At 36.7% G+C, this 17,616-nt stretch overlaps 1 protein-coding gene across 1 annotated transcript in view; it reads left to right on the top strand.

The window, feature by feature from the left end:
• The window catches only part of LOC593982 (ras GTPase-activating-like protein IQGAP1), a 93,278-nt gene that overhangs the window by 27,207 nt on the left and 48,455 nt on the right, over window positions 1-17,616 (top strand). Inside the window, exons 5-9 of the mRNA XM_030976921.1 lie at window positions 474-550; window positions 4,739-4,806; window positions 8,493-8,584; window positions 10,893-10,914; window positions 16,399-16,577. Coding sequence (XP_030832781.1) covers window positions 474-550; window positions 4,739-4,806; window positions 8,493-8,584; window positions 10,893-10,914; window positions 16,399-16,577 — 438 coding nt within the window. The remainder of the gene's footprint in view (window positions 1-473; window positions 551-4,738; window positions 4,807-8,492; window positions 8,585-10,892; window positions 10,915-16,398; window positions 16,578-17,616) is intronic.

Here is a 17,616-nt window from a genome sequence, read left to right as displayed (position 1 = left end):
TCAAGGCGCTCCAACATTACCCGGCTATGCTAGGCTGCCGATTTCGACGCTCACAGCATTTTAAGGAATTCCTTCCTACCGGTACCCATTTAACACCTGGGTGGAGAGTGGCAAATGTAGATCAATGTCTTGCCAAAGGACATTAGTGTGGATAAATTCTTTTCTTCATTCACTCTATACATTTTCACAATTACATTTTTTTCTTTTCATTATCCAGGCAAGCGCAGAGAGGAAAACCCTTTCTATTTTGCAATTCTCTGGAAATTTGGTGTCTTTAGCAAATATTTGTGATTGTGACTTTGAAATACATCTGTATTGATGTGATAAATCAGAGCTCATTTAGTTTAGACAAGTATTCCCGCAGACTTGACAGCGTTGATGATTGACATAGCATGTGACTATGTAGTGAACATGCATTCACTATTCGGTCTATAACATCTGTTTATACAATGTTCTTTTCTGATTCCCGACAGATCTTTTATCCAGAAACTACAGATGTCTATGATAGGAAGAACATGCCCAAGACTGTCTACTGCCTCCATGCTCTCAGGTAATTCAAAAAATTGAAATTAGAAAGAACCGAAAATCAAGAAAAGGAGTTGAAAGCGATTAATAAGTGTCTATCAAAATGATTGTAAATTGATTGTTTTTACTCTGCAGGCACCGGGTAGGGCTTGATTTGACACTTGAACACAATCCCTTAAAATCTTGAGCCAAGTTTAAGACAGTCAGTCTCTGGCTGCTTTAGCAGAGCTGCCAACCAGTAGGATTTATTCGTATTGTGTACAATTTTAGAAGTAATTACGATAGTACGATTTTCCAACAACAACAAAAAACTATTTTTGTTTGTTTTGTTTTGTTTTTTGTTATTTTGTGTGTTTGTGTGGGCCATTTTCAATGGCAAAATGCCCATTCTGTCCTGTAAAGTATCCCATAAGCATCTTACATCAGCAATTTTGGGATGTTCATTGGTTCATTGAACCAGTCATGATGAAATCATATACAACCAATGATCCATAAAAAAAATTCTTCCTGTAAGTAGGAACTGTAAGAGGCATTCACCTGTTGAAGAGTTCATTATTTTGTTATATTAAGACTGAAAGATATATTGACATTCTTCACTAAAGTGGTACAAAGCTGTGTTTCAAAGATAACTGGATCAGACTGGTTTGCAGCGATCCACATTCGGTAATGGTTGCCCATAACGACAGCTTAGTCGCAATCACCATGCCCATACGCTCAATTAATTGACATAGCTGTCCGTTGCCAATGACACTAATCCGAATACATAAATACATTCAATTTAGCGATTGGAAATCCATGTCACGTTCTCTTGATCAGTTATTACTCGTTCATTACGACGAGCCGAACGATGATGAATTCAATTTGATTACCCCTTTGTAACAATGTCACGACTACGATGAGCTTGCTCTGTGTGAATGATTCTTGCAAGAGCAACACTTTTTTCAAAAGATTAGTGAGAAAAAACATGATTTTGACGGAATTGGCAGCTTTCCAAGCTCTGTTATAGGAGGGGTGCAAACATTGAGTCATATAGACAAAAGCATACCTGTACATTATAAAGGAAGAAGGCTAACTGGTGTTTAAAAAGGCAATGTACTATTACGAGTACATTAAAAGAGATTACATCTGATGTGAGCTATTGTATGTTTTGAACAGGACAGACATTTCAAAGGTTGTCTTGACACAATGTCTAAGCCATTCAGATACAATCAACAAAATGAACATTTCATTTGAAATAATAAAGGTACATGCTTTCATTGTTTTTTTACAGTACATGTTTGTGATACAAAGTACCCTTAGTACTTCAGAATTATGATCAAAACCAGATGTAGGTTACATCAGACTTCAGATGTTGACACTAACATTGAAGGCCTACCACCTCAAATACCTATTTAAAGGACCGGGCCTATTTCACTGATAACAATGCAAGTGATTAGAGTAAATTGGAGTTGAATGCTCATTAGCATGATACAGTGAGATGAGACCTGCAATGCTAATATCCAATGCCTTTTCACATCAACTCCAGGAGATCAATTTTGGAATAATTCTTAGGTAGAATTTTTTAATTTTCATTGGTTGAATGGGACTGGCCCTTTTATGCAAGTCTTTTTATCTGAGATAAAAATATTTTTGTATGTATTCATAACAGACCGTTGAAATGCATTGCAACAGTACATATGCAATTTAAAGGGATGGTGGTAGTATCGGGCTGTCAGAGGGCACCTTTAAAAATCTCACTAGGTGTTGACATGTTGCATACGTTGCGAGCTCTGTGCAAAGTACATGCTTGCTTCAACATAATGATGCATGAGCCTTGCTTGAGTACCAGTCTGGGAACAATATGGCACTGAACAACAAGCCTCTTATAACCTACATGTAGTCAAGTCATACCAACAAGTCAACGTCAGGGAATAGTTAAACAAAACTGTTCGCCGACATCCCATTGAATCGCTTGCTATGCAATTGACTCAGGTTTTAATGGGATGTCTGCGAACTTGTACTTGTGACGTTTCATGAACAATAGCCAAATTAACAATCTTAACAATAGACCAATCCAAAACCTTCAAAAAGAATAACATAACTCCTATGGCCAAGAATCAATCAGTTGTGAGTTGGTTTGGAGTTGGTTAGGTAGTGTATGTGACTGAAGTATAAATAAGCTTCATGTACTACCTGGTGAAAGCCAGGTAGTGCAGTGGGGCTTTAAAATGAAATTGCCCATGACCTCTGTTCTCAAGGAAGTAGGTAGTGGCTACCAGTGTAGATAGGACATGAAACATGAGAAGACTTGTAAGGCGAATATACACCCTAAAGGATCATAGTCCATGCTATGTATTTCTTAAGGTGGGGCAACAACCAAAGAGGAAGTCTTTTTTTACTTTGATTGTTGAACAAAAACAGATTATCTTTCTGTCCAAGAACTATTGATACCTTGTGAGCAGAGAGCCAGCAGGGAGCAGCAGGGTAACAACCCTATGTTGAAGCAGACAAGTAAACATCCTTCTTGCCCTCTGCAGATGATATCTGGTATTTAAAATAGTAATAATAATACTCTGGATTTACGTAGCGCTTAATTCGGAATACCTTCTCGAAGCGTTTTGCAGATATCATTACCCTGGTTATCAGATTAATTCAAGCACAATGTGCACCATCTCCACTCTGAGTCCCTGGGGAGTATTCCTACCATATGGTCACCGTGAGGGCATACCGGTAGGCAATTACTAACACAATGCTTTCGTCATCTCACCGGGTCCCTCTCTTGGGTAATGAGTGGCAAATGTAGATTAATGCCTTGCCAACGGACATTAGTGCCGTGTTGGGGATCGAACCCATGACCTTTGAATATCAAGTCAAGTGCTTAAACCACTCGACTACGACACTTGAGGTGATTTCTGTCATTTACTTTCATTTACTCTTCATAACATGATGGAATCGATCATGTCAATGTGTTCAAATTATTGTGTTTCCAATTTCTTCCTATTGAGTAATAAACATCATTCCTAACAAATTTGCACTTTTTTTAAAGCAAAAAAGAGAGAAAGAAACATCAGTTATTCTTCTTCTTTTATTTCATTTTCAACAAGTATAATTCACAAACCTTATAAATGTTTACTCTGTCTTTTTTCTGATTGATATTGATATTATTGTCCAAAGAAGACAAATGTTAACGGGTCAAAGTAATGCTTTCAGAGTATTTTTAGTATGATGGCGAAATATCTGGATGTGTGTTTTATAAATGTGCATAAATTTAGACCACAAATTTGTACCAAATACTGATGCCCTTTTGTCTTTGCTTTCATGAGTTCAAAACATAGCAAAATACAACTCCTACAACTCTTGGATATAATCTGCATGCATATGTGATGAATTAGATTATGGGTATTCAACCGTCGATTACTCGACATCCATTCATTAGTCTCTTTCAGCTGTGTCATGGGGATTTCTCCTCTGACTCATGTTCATTTACGGGATTATTTTTCTGTTTTTCTTCGGGGTTGTCTACTTGCCCCCTCCCCTTCTGGTCGTGGTGTGCTTAGTGCTGATTTCCAACCCCTATCTCCATAAATTAGTGATTAAGGTTTGCAATGGAGGTTAGTGTGTCTTGACAGCGAGCTCGAGGCAGAGATTTATGAGATTGAAGTACAGTGCTAAATAAAGGACTGAACTATATTCTCTCTGTTTTCAACTCTTTCTATTACTTTCTCTTTCTCCCTTTTTCTATCACTTTTCTATCACTTGCTCTTTCTCTCTTTTGCTCTTTCTCTCTATCACTTGCTCTCTCTCTCTCTCTCTCTCTCTCTCTTTCCCTCTCTCTCTCTTTCCCTCTCTCTATCACTCGCTCTTTCTATCACCTGCCCTTTCTCTTAAGTGCTTGTACACTTCAACAAGAGGACTTTAATTCTATCATCTTGTTCTTTCTCTTTCTATCACTCTCTCTCTCTCTTTTCTGTATACTACTTTGTAATATAATACAGAAAGTTATTGTTTGTCATACCAAATAATTTTTAAGCTCATTTTATTACTTGTAGTCCTATTGCTCAAGATGTGCTTTACATGTATTTGATATGTACTTACCCTCATTTAATAAAGAAATTAAAATAATTTCTTTTTATGCAGTTAAATGAGGATGTTGATTTGGATACAGGATATTATTTATATTATTGTTAACCACCCTTGTTGAATATACAACTTTCATTTTGTATTTCCTCCACAGCTTATATCTGTTCAAGCTTGGTATTGCCCCACAGATCCAGGATCTCTATGGAAAAGTGGACTTTACAGGTAATATGAGATGTCTCTTTCAAAGATACCATACCAGCATATAATCTGCTTGTTGCTCGGGTCATCTTGTTAGTTGCATTCACACTATACTGAATTTATAAAAGTTATTGAATTTAAGAAGTTAACATAGACATACAAATAGGATGCTATCAAAATGGTGTCTAGCATGTCACAAAGTATTCTAACCTCTAAATACAATGTACTAGGGCTGCGACGAGTAGTCGAATGCTCGAGTACCCGCACTGTTGACAACTACTCGAGTATGATTTCTCGTACTTGAATATTCAGCCGCAAAAAAAAAAAAAAAATAACAATGGAATACCTTGGTGTAAAATGGCCTATACATTACATGCTCAAATTTCTGTTCAGCCCGGAAGTTAAAGTATGATTATGTACCATGTATTATCATTCATATATAGTTAATTCCTTTATGTATCTATTTACACCAACTGTAAACATATTCCCTTCTCATTGATCTATAGATTTTGTACCTTTTGAAACAATCTCTGAAGGAAATCTTTCATCTAAGACCACATAATATTTACACTGGTGTGTATAAACACTGTTGATACATGACATGAATTCCTACCTGTACAAATATTGCGCAATACCAAGTACAGAAATGTTGAACTCTGTCTTATCAGCAATGTTTGCATTCATGAATTAATTCATGAATTACACACAGATGCTGTGCATACTGTCATAACACACAGTGTAATATGCAAAGTAACTATTTCTGTCCTTGTAACAATATATCTGTGTAGTGCTCAGGCACCAGATGTTAGTGAAAAATAACAAAGTGACAGACACTGTGTTTGCTATTTATTATTAAAGGTCATAGTCCTATGGCACTGGTATAGAAGTTTTATTTTGATAAAATTCTTGATTCTTTTTGTAGTTTCAACCAAAATATATGTATAGATATTAGTGAGTTTTAATGGAGGAAAATCACACAATTTATTAGTCTCCACTGGCAAACTGCTGTTTTGGCATTATGACAAACAAATCTTATGTAATATATACGGTATATGAAGGGAAAACACTTTGAGAATTTTTTTTGAAAGCTTTTGAAATGAAAATGATCTCCATTTATATTTATGACCCTTCATAAACAAAATTGTAGTCAATTTTTAACATTCTTCATTTCTGAATGCCTCTCTTTTAACATATGTTGGCTTTTGCCTTTTGAAATCATATCCGTGACAACGACGGCCTGACTACTCCCAACCTTTTCATATACCGGTAACAATTTTGAGACTATTCTGGTAGAAATAACAATAACAGTGCTCCATTAGACGTCAGTGTTACCATTGTAATATCAGAATGATGAAAACACATTTTCAGTATATCCTTTCTTCTCTGGAAAAAGAATGTCTTGCTTGATCAAGGTCCAATCTTATCCTTGGACTCCCTTGATCCAGCTGCTCATATATTTGTACTTTGATCTGTCCACTGTTCTCAAGTACAGGGACCAGTTTCACAAAGCCTTTTTTCAATGACAAATGACTAAAATCAGTGACAACTCTGCTGATAACCAATCAAAAGCAAGGATTTCACTAGCTTATAACTAAGACTGTCATTTGTCACTGATGACAAGTTTTGTGAAAAGGGTCCCAGGTCTAGAGAGAGCCAAGAGCCCTGAACAGACTTGATTTCCCCGCCAAAACTTCTCCGCCTCTTTCACCCATTTCCCGGTCTGAGTAAACATGGTTGTATGGACTTGAATGGGAGTTCTGTTGAGAGGCCATTGAACGACCATTAAAGAATGGTGTATCTTTTCCAAGGCAAATATTGTCTCGATGATTGATGATAAGAGAAAATATAAGAAATGACTCATAAGAAAAACAGACAGAAGTACCAGTATTTACAGTGTATCAATTCAATCAATTAGTCAGACATGGGGATTGATTGTAGAGAGAAAGATTGATCTGTACGTGATAGATACATGTAGAAGCCAATTCCTCTAACCTGGTAACATCCTTACATTTGTCACCATACAGCACAGTATACTGCCATGACATTCTTTACAAAATAATTCATTATCTACCTTGATCACAAGTGTGTTAAAGGCCATTTTTTAAAATTTGTATCCAAAGCCATAATAGTGTAAACCTTTAAAATGCATGCTTTGTTTTACTATTGATATTGATATAGATATGTAAAGATTTTGCTTAAACAAAGACAGTCAAGTACCATATATAAAGATCACATGACAAAGAATATATGAAGTCTTCTTTGAATGAAAAACACGTGACAGAATACTAGAGACAGAAATTTTCTAATTCCCCCATCAAATTTCCATTGATGTATTAAAAGGGCTAAGAATATGTGCTTCACCAATTGTTGAAATTTACAAAGTTTCATCCTGTTGGAAACCTCTTAGAGACCTTTATATACATGTATGTGGTTGAAGTTTTCCTGTTATTCTTTAGTGGCACTTTCGTATCATATTGAAATATCATCTTTTCCGGGATATCCTGTTTTGATTAGGATGGGCGGATTGGTTTAGAATTTACTAAAATATCATTAAACTTGTCCGTAGGCCTGTCCTTATCAGCTTGAGTTTGCAAAATATCCTGCTATTTTCAGACTATGGATATTATTCCGAAGCTCGAAATTGCACCTTCACCAGACCGATACGACCATCACAAACTAGCTCGGATGGGCGCAAATAAGCCTGTTGTTTCCCCAAAAGCGGGATGTTTTTGGAAACAAGACCAATATTTCTAGGGATATTTTCTAGACCAAATATCCTGCTAATTGCAACTGCGGGCTGATGAAGACGCAAAATAACTGGCTAATTTGCAATAGGGATAGTTTAAATAGCGAGTCATTTGGCAAACTCGAGCTGATGAAGACAGGCCTTGTTTTGATTTGGTGTCAGTAACCATGAGCTCATAATCTAGATGCTTTCAGACCATAGCAAGTGATTTTGTTATGTAATTACATGTACTGCATGGAGTTGAATCTTAATAATTTAATCTATACAGATACTTGTGGAAAACACTTGTAGAAATTGAATGATAGGCTCAAGACAATTATTGATGAAAGAAAGTGGCCTTTGTTGGAAAATTCTCAGAAAAACAGATGACATCCTAGTAGATGAGATTTTACACCTGATTGGCCAAAAGTGGGGAAAAGTTTTACAGGGTTCTTTGGGTTAGGCCAATTGAACTCCCATCTTTATCCATTCACTTCAGTAAGCTAAATTTAGCTAGTTTGCTAAAGATTGTGAAAAGTTGTACAACATCCTTCCAATCAAAACCCACCATATTCCATTCACTTCAGTAAAGATTGTTCCTGATTGGTCAAATGTTTGAAAAGTTGTTCAACAAATTATGGATGAACTAATTAACATTCACCTTTATGAGTTTACTATAATAGGCTTGATTCTGAGTACCTAAAAGTTCTTCTATTTACTTTTTCACTTTGAAAGCTCTAACAGTAAGATTTACTCTTACGGAATAAACAGTATGAATGGCAATGCTTGAGAAAAGAAAGCTTTGGAAAATGTAGATGAAATTTCAAGAAATATTGAAATTGAGGCTATATATAAAACACATCCATAAAAACTGCTGCAGAGTTGAAGATGTAGATGTAATACATTATATAGAGATGCATAACAATGATATGACATGGCATGAGATCATTTTTGTTTCTTTCTCCTGATATATTTGTGTTTACAGAGGAGGAGATTAGTGCCATGCAGAGTGAGCTGGATAAATATGGTATTCAGATGCCCCAGTTTCACAAGATTGGTGGGATCCTATCTAACGAGGTAAGGACCAACAAGTAGTCTCTGTAACTTTTGTGACGTGAAACCTTCCCCGAAATGTTGAGGATGACCATTGTCACATCAAGAATCTTTCGCTAATTGGAAAAATGAAAATTGATTTGTATCAGTTCTGATTCAGTTATTTAGTCACTGCATGAAACTTTGAAGAATCGGAACCACCACTTGCAAAATTTGCAAATATTCCACCCAGGTGGTAGGATATTAGCTGATGAAGATGAACCCTTTACAATTTCGTGTTCTGATGCTCAAGCTAATTGTTCATTGCTTCACTCCAACTAAAAGAGAGAAAGAAATGATAGCACTTTTGTTGCCGAGTGAGCGGGGTAGGAAGAGAAGAAAAAAGGGGAGGGACCGAGTATCAGAACTTGACGGAAATAGAGTCAGAAGAGGGGGTAATGAGTAGACGAAAACAAGGAGGAAACGGAGGAGAAGGAAAAATTGTAAATCCAGAAATCATATTACTGTGTTTTCTCAATAAAAAATCCTGGAGAGGCAATATTAAATCAAAGATAATTACTTTATGTGTGATATGTATAAGTCAAAAGTATTACAAGACATGTAATTATACAAATAACATTTTGGCAATAATGATTTGGCAAAAGTTGTTGTTTTTATTCAAATGTTCTGTGAAATACCTTGAATTGATCCCTGAAAGACCTTTAATTTCCACATTCAAGGAAGCCAGCCACTGAAAAGGGAAGGAAACCATTTCAGTGGTATTTTAAAAACCACAAATGTGAAATCAATAGGGTATTCATAGCATGTTTTCATGTTTTGTAATTAATCACTTGGTTATATCTAAACCTTGGGATGACTGTTATTTTCCTGGATAATAAAGTAGTGAAATACATGTAGGATAGAAGCATAGCAGATATAAATAAATATGCTGGTATTTCATATGAACGCTTCTTTACACTAAGACTTGATCAAGTTGAAGTTTAAGAGGGAGGTTAGCTTTGTACTTACACAAGTAGATCTGTATTTTACTCATTAAGTTACATCCTAAACCTCATTCTAAGACTTGTTTTATCTGAAAATGAGCGTTGGGTTAACAAAATGAGGATAATACAGGTCTTAAAGTTTACAGGAAGAAACCTCCAATATCATAAACTTAATTACCGGTATAAACTTGACTTTTGGCTGCCTTTTCATGCCACCTAATAAGGACCTTGTATTTATTTATGTTTCTGGATAGCATGCCAAGTTTCTAACCTTCCTTTCTAATGTAAATAACATTTGACATTGATGGCAGAGTTCTGTTCTAGGTGAGGCAATAATTGTTAAATTTTCAAGGATATAGCCAACAGAAAATGTAAAAAGTAACATCAATTTTTAAAGTGGAGGGCAGCTCCTCAAAAAATATCATATAATCTAACAAACTAAGCAAAACTTTCCTCAAATGTTAGGGTGTGGTGCAGGGTGTTTTATCAGTTATTTGTTTCATGCGAATTAACTATACACCCATAGAATGCCAGGTTTTTTTATTTTGTATTATTGTTATTATTATTTTTTAAATTGGTTTCAGAAATATTAATAGCTTTTGGTTCCCTTTAAGGTACATTAGATAAGAGCTGGCTTATTTCCATGTTCTATATTGTAATGAGGGTGACAACAATTAACAAAGCCTGAGTTCATGACAAAATGTTTATATTTGGTTAATGAATGTCACACACCCCTAATTACCTATTGTGTATAAAGTAATAATGAGAGAACAATTGTTCTGCTTCACATACGAATGACCTTCATGTTCTCACGTCAGTAATCACTTGTTATTGTTCCCATGGCAATGGACTGCCTCTGCAGCCAGGCCTGGGCCAGAGTAACGTTATTGATTCAGGCAAATAAGCAACATGATATCATAATAATGATTCTGCTTGATGTTATTCACCTAATAAAGGAGGGTACAAAAGATATTCCTTCCTTTTTTCAGAACTGAAATATGCACCTATTATGACAATGTACACATCTTACATCAATTCTTTTATCAGAGACTTATGACAGCAACATGTATGACATGGGGATGAATTCTCATTTAATTCACTCTTTTACAGTATTATATACATGTCTAGTATTCAGTGCACAATAAGCACTTTTGTTGTGAATGATGATGCCATTGCACCACAAAGCATTGATGTATTGATTGGTTCATATCTAACTGACCTTTCATATTTTTTTGTCTCTCTTTCTCTTTCTTTCTGTCTGTCTCTCTCTCTCTCTCTCTTTCTTACTCTCTTTCTCTCTCCTCTCCCTCTCTTTCTCTCTCTCTTTCTCTTTTACCTCCCTTCTACAGCTCTCAGTCGATGATGCAGCTGGTAAGAAAGTGTGGATTTTTATTGATATTCTCAGTTAATTGAGTGTAATCAACTCTATATCCCATGCACGTTGTCCTACATCACGATACAGAATAGTAAATGGACCATCACCTTGGTTCCTCATACATACTCTAAAGGCCTGTCCTCATCAGATCGAGTTTGCCGCTTCCCGCTATTTGGGAAATAGCTGGCTAATTTGGGCCCGTCCGAGCTAGTTTGTAATGAGTGTATCGGTCTGGTGAAGGTGCAATTTCGAGCTTCGGGATAACAAACCGAGTCTGAAAATAGCGGGTTATTTGGCAAACTCGAGCTGATGAAGACGGGCCTCCTATGGCAGCTGTCAAACCTTCATGTTGTATTTATAGGTCATGGCATTGTGTGAATGAAGCTTATCATGGATTGTCCAGTATAACAATGGTTTCCTGCCCCAGAAAACACTCAATGCATGCATGAAGTCGATTAAAGAACACCTTTTTAATCAAGCTAATGTGGTGCTATTTTTGTACTTATTCCCATAATTAAATACATTAAATGCAAGTATCAGAAGACTGGTTTTATTAGATGATAATAGTGTTTTTGCTGTATTTCTTTTAATAGCATCTGAGGGTGTGTTTTAATAATAATAATAATAATAATAGCCTAATAAGTCCACTCCAAATTTTATTAAACCGAAACGGAAATTCTTTTTGCCCAATTGTTTGTGTTTATTTATTTTTCGTTTTTTATTTTGAAAACATAACTAATTAAAAATTGGTTGCCAATCTCCCCTATATGATCAAATTTTTTTATTTTTCATGCATGTGGATTTGTTTGCCCCTTTGGGATAGCCTGTAACAAGTAGATTTTATGTACCCAAAGACAAAACCTCCTATTTAACTATTTGTTAATGATAAGTAAGCCACATGTACATGATATGGAGTGGTAACATCAGTCAAGTTATCATACATACACCTCTCATGCTATCACTACTGCAACCATTAATTACCCATCTCCTATATGCTGAATGCATGTTTTATGATAAGTGATGAGAGATATGCAAATAATATCATACTGGACAGCAGCTGGTGACGACTCTGATAGCTCTATCTGTTGACTTACAAGTATGCATAGGGTAGAAATAAACCCTGGGGATTTTATATTTGTACATAATTAGCTTGATGAAGAAGAACAGTGCACAGTGCACAGTTTTATATAATTGTCCAGTGATATATATCTTCTTGGTAATAGAACTCATGAATGATTTGAATTAACATTTTATGCCCTTTAAAATAACTTTTACAAAACATTTGTATAGATGCTAACAGCTTTCCATAATTGTTAAGTTCAACTTAGGATCTTTGTGAACGACCCCCCCCCCCCCCCCCCCTGTTAGTGTTGAGCCCAGCTATCAGTTTTACTTTAGATTAATGTTTAAGTTGAAAGTATCTGCAGGGTGCATCCAAAAGAATTTCCAAAACAATATCACCAAGCATTAGGTCATGCAAGCACCTGCGAACGAACGGGCAGGTCATATGACCAGTGAGATTCCATCATTGATAAATAGCAAAATACATCCTATTTCAGTCACCAGAGAGCGAAAGCAATGGTTTAGGTCGAACCTTGGATCAAACCTTGGAAGGTTAATCTCTAGATCTGTCTGCATGCCCCTCTGACGTACTGGAAATTTGGCCACTAAATCAAGAAATGTAGATTTTATACTTGCGTCAGACAGCCAATTACAGAGATAGCTACCCAATTTAGAACTTGGCACTATCTTTAGACACGTGTTTTGTGATGACCTTAGGGTTGTCCAGTTATTTTATGGCCATAAATATGTGTATGTACATGTATTTATTTCTGTTATGAAGGTTCAGAACTGGTACAATCAGTGACTAGTGGGTGTGCGGATGATTTTCTTTTTGTTTTGTTTTACAAAGCTTGACCTGAGCCAGTTTACTCTAAAATCAGAAACTTTGGCATGAATGAAATGTTCATGAATTTCACAAGCGGTTCAAATTAATATAGAAAGTTTCATACCATGAAATAATTGAAACACAGTTGAAAAGAGATTAAATTTTTTGCTATTCGTTTCTTGCTGTGAAAATGGTCATCCTTAATAAATTACAAAGTTTCTTGTTTTGCAGTTTGCGACTGTTTGCCCTCAGAAGAGATATTTTATTCAGAGACGACATCAGCAGTATAGCTCCATTATGAATAGATGTTATTCTTTTCTTTTGTATCAAATGTTTTTATAGCCTGGCATGTTATCGTAGCCATGGTTGCATTGAAGGGTCTGAAATGTACATATAGGTTTTTGCAAAAATACAGATGTACATGTAGACAGGCGCACATATTCAAAATATTAAAAAGTTCAAACAACATAGGTATATTACATTAGAGTTTGGACTTTAGAGTTTTGCTTCTCAATAATATGTGACAATTTTCATCAGAGTAGCCGTGACAACCGGGACTTGAACACGTCAGTACACTTATCACTAACAAACTAGTCTTAATTTTACTAATTGAGTTAATAGATTCTCTCCATCTCTATTACTGTCCTCGTCTTTTCTCTCTCTAGCTTTTGCTCACTCCCTCTTTTCCTGTCCCACCTTTCTCCTTCTCCTTTGCTCATTCCCTTGCCCCCCCCCCCCCCCTCTCTCTCTCTCTTTCTTTCTCTTCCCCCTCTCTCTCTCTCTCTGTTCCTCTATCCACCGTTCGGTACTAGTTTATTACCTTTCCCCCTTGTTGTCTTTGTATACATGCTTGCATTTTCCTCTTCCCCTTCCCCTTTTCTCTTTTGTTGCTAAATTTCTCACACACCTTATTCTATTTTGATCTGCCCCTATTTCTCAATTTCTGTCTCTATCTGGCATCTTTATGCACCTTTTTCTTTCCACATGTACTTTCCCCTCTCTTTTTCACTCTCCCTCCTCTCTTTCTTTCTCCTCCCTCCATCCCCCTCCCCTTTCCCCTCTCCCCCTCTCCCTCTCTCCCTCTCCCCCTCTCCCCCTCTCGCTCTCTTTCTCTCTCTCCCCTTTCTCTCTCTCCCCTTTACTCTCTCACCTCTCTAATTGTATTGAATGTCTTAGGGGAGGGCGAGCATGAGAAGGAAATAAGAGGAAATTGAGTGGATGTTAAGGTCGGGGTCCTACGGTAGCTGATAGAATTACTACCCATTAACACCTCTGTGTGAGCGACTGTACCTGCAAATTGCTTTATATGGTAGTCTGAAAGTTAAGTTCATTACATTGTCAGCTTGTAGGAGAATTGATATGGATTGCTCACAAATTGTGAAATACAACTTGTAAATGATATGTGCATAGAACAGAGCAGGCAGTGTCATTCAAATATTCCCTCCATGTTGTATTCAGAAGCATAAATGCTACTTGATAAGATTCAATAAAGCTCTCAAAAGTAAAGCCTCACCTCCTTACAATGATACAGCTACTACTCCTACTTGCTTCTACTCCTACATGTTCTACATATACTAATACAACTACTACTACCACCACTACTACTACTACTACCACCACTACTACAACTACTAGTACCACCACAACTACTACTACTACCACCACTACTACTACCACCACTACCACCACTACCACCACTACTACTACTTCTACCACTACTACCACCACTACTACTACTACCACTACTACTACTACTACTACTACTACCACTACTACCACCACTACCACCACTACCACCACTACTACTACTACCACCACCACTACTACCACCACCACCACTACCCCCACCACCACTACCCCCACCACCACTTCCACTATTTCCACTACCACTACTACTGCTGCTGTTACTGCTGCTGCTACTACATCTACTACTACTACTACTACTACTACTACTACTACTACTACTACTACTACTACTACTACTACTACTACTCCTCCTACTCCTACTCCTACTCCTACTCCTGCTCCTGCTCCTGCTCCTGCTCCTGCTCCTGCCCGTGCTACTCCTATTCTTACTACTGCTAATTCTCCTATGCCTGTACACATGACTTAACTTACAAAAGAAGAACATGTCCAAATGTACAACAGTAGAAAATATGTTTAATATTAAATAAAATATACAAAACTAGAAACTATGTGTAATAAAAACATTTTGCTTACATCATACCACTTTTCACCTTTGCACAGAGTTTGAAACTGGATCAAGTATCAAGCCACCTTCCCTTTCATTGTGCATATACATTTACACTACTTAGCTTCCTGTCATGTTCTCTAGTTTTCCTAAGATCATTTTGTGAAACCTAGATATATCATCAGTTATATCCCTGACGTAAACAGAAACAGGATTTCAAGATTTCTTATCAACAGAATAATGAATTTATTGAAAATCAAATTATCTTAGTAGAAAACACATCCCCCAAACTTTAGTTTAGTATCAAGATCTTTGAGATGGTACTGAAACCACATATTAAACAAAACCTTGCAAATCCTGCTTTGAAGAAAGTTAGCAACAATCTTAAGCCATTCACAGACAAAACGATGTAGAGCCCCTGGTTATGTCTCCGACATTGATCAATCTGATCTTCGGGTGGATGTGGAAAAAAAAGAGAGAGAGGGGAACAAAATCAGATAGAGGGAGAGATATTTTGTTGGCAGTGTCTTGCCCCCTGTGCGGCAGTCAGGCAGGCAGAGCAGTGATTTCTTGACAACGATGATGTCATGCAGCCAGGAAGGGTATGAGGTGGGCTGATAAACCAGGCAAGGGGAAGTCGCCAGGCTGGTGTGAGGGGGGTTGAGAGAAGGGTATGAGGTGGGCTGATAAACCAGGCAAGGGGAAGTCGCCAGGCTGGTGTGAGGGGGGTTGAGAGAGGAGGATTATAAAGTGTTAAGAGAGCCCCTGGGAAAGTGATCCAAAGAGGACAATTGTAAACTGCTTCTGATCTGCTAGGTTGAATCTGTCCCGTAGTGTAGAGAAGTTGTAAAGAGTTCATGTAGTTTGGAAAAAGAGATAGTTATGATAATGTCCTCAGAGAGGCTAAAGGTTCAAGTGCGCTTATGATCAAAGGACAATTCAATCTGGTCTTAGAGCAATATGACAGGTGTATGTAAAAATGCAAACATGAAATATGGAAAGGAAAACAACCATGTGTCAATTTTAAGAGGCACTATCAAAGCGATTCCAACTGTTAATCTTTTTAGCACCAAACAATAGTTGCGCTAATGCTTCCTGAACATCTTGGAACTCCCTTTTAAACTTACATCTGCTTTTACAAGCAAAACTGTGTTGTTTGGTGTGACGATGTGTTACATGTTACCTTTGGTTTTTTGGGGGATTCCCCAATTAGATACTGTATATTACATGCGTAAAAAAAAGGTGTGCAACACTTGAAAGTGTAAAATAATTTTAGAAAATAGTGACCAATTACCCATTTTCCATTTGTTTAAAATGTGCCATTGCTTGTATACCTGTGCTAATCAGTGATTTACATATAAACATAGTTATAAATATTTATGTTTTCATTTATATCTGCAGTTCATGCTGCCGTGATCGCCATCAACACGGCAATCGACAAGCAGGTTCCCTCCGACACGATGTCGGCTCTCAGGAATCCTAACACTCTGTTGGTGAACATACAGGAAGATAACCAAGATTCATACCAAGACTGTCTGTATGAGGCCAAGCTAGCTAAGGCACAAATCGCACTCAACAAGGTATTTTTGTTTCTGTATTACTTTTATGTACGATGAAACCTGTCTATAAAGACCAACCAAGGGAGATGAGAAAGTAGACTTTATAGGCAGGTGGTCTTTATGTACAGGTTCCTTTAGTACATGTTTCAATGAGAAACAATGTTCAAGGGAAACAAAAAATGTGGTCTCTGTAGACAGGTGGTTGCTGAAGCAGGCTTGACTGTATTTGTAATTGGGAATGAAATAACACACGTACCTGTAGGAGTAGCACACTCAGGGAAAATCCCTCCCCAAAACACCCCCTTAATAAACACAGACAAAGATAACCAAGAGTCTTTAAGAGGCCAAGCTTGCTATTAAAGGCACAGTTGCTCATATACTTTATTATTGATTTTTTTGTATTTCAACATTTGAGGATGATACAAAAAAACACCTAAGGTACCCCCCTTTGAGTTAATCAGTATACTAGAAGTCGTTAAAAAAACTACAACCTATTTCTTAAACGCTCTGCCTATTAATAAAGCAATACAAATATATACAAAGAGACAGTTGTAGAATATGTTAAAGTTAATACAAAGTTTTGGTATGGGGTCATGAATTTGGTTCAAATGAACATATTGGAAGCAGATGCGATCCTACAATATTCAGTGATCGTTGTCGCGGTTGAAATCGAGTCTAAAGTTATGAAATTGTGAATAATAAACTATTCATGTTGTATAGCTCCCTCTCAAGGTCAATATATTAATTTAGCTATAAAACAATGTGTCTTGTTTGAAATCGACCAATTTTCTATTCCCGTTTGGAAATTATACATCAGAACTACATATTCTGAGATTTTCATGGTCGCAGCTCAAACATGGAATGGCCTTAGGCGCTATTTCAAATGTTTGAAATTTATCGAAGCACTGGTAAATTTTTATATTCAATTTTTCTCAAAAGCAGAAGCGTTTTAGGGGCTAAATTTTCTAGTGCTTATAATACATCCACATGGGCATCAAAATATATCAAAATTGTAAAAAATCACTATCCACCCAATTTTCAAAAATTCCCAAAACTTTGT

The sequence above is a fragment of the Strongylocentrotus purpuratus genome, unplaced genomic scaffold (genome assembly GCF_000002235.5).
Source record: "Strongylocentrotus purpuratus isolate Spur 01 unplaced genomic scaffold, Spur_5.0 spur5_scaffold_9, whole genome shotgun sequence".
Classification (NCBI taxonomy): Eukaryota; Metazoa; Echinodermata; class Echinoidea; order Camarodonta; family Strongylocentrotidae; genus Strongylocentrotus; species Strongylocentrotus purpuratus.
The sequence above is the reverse complement of the archived record's forward strand: the minus strand, read 5'-3'. Positions and strand labels throughout refer to the sequence as shown.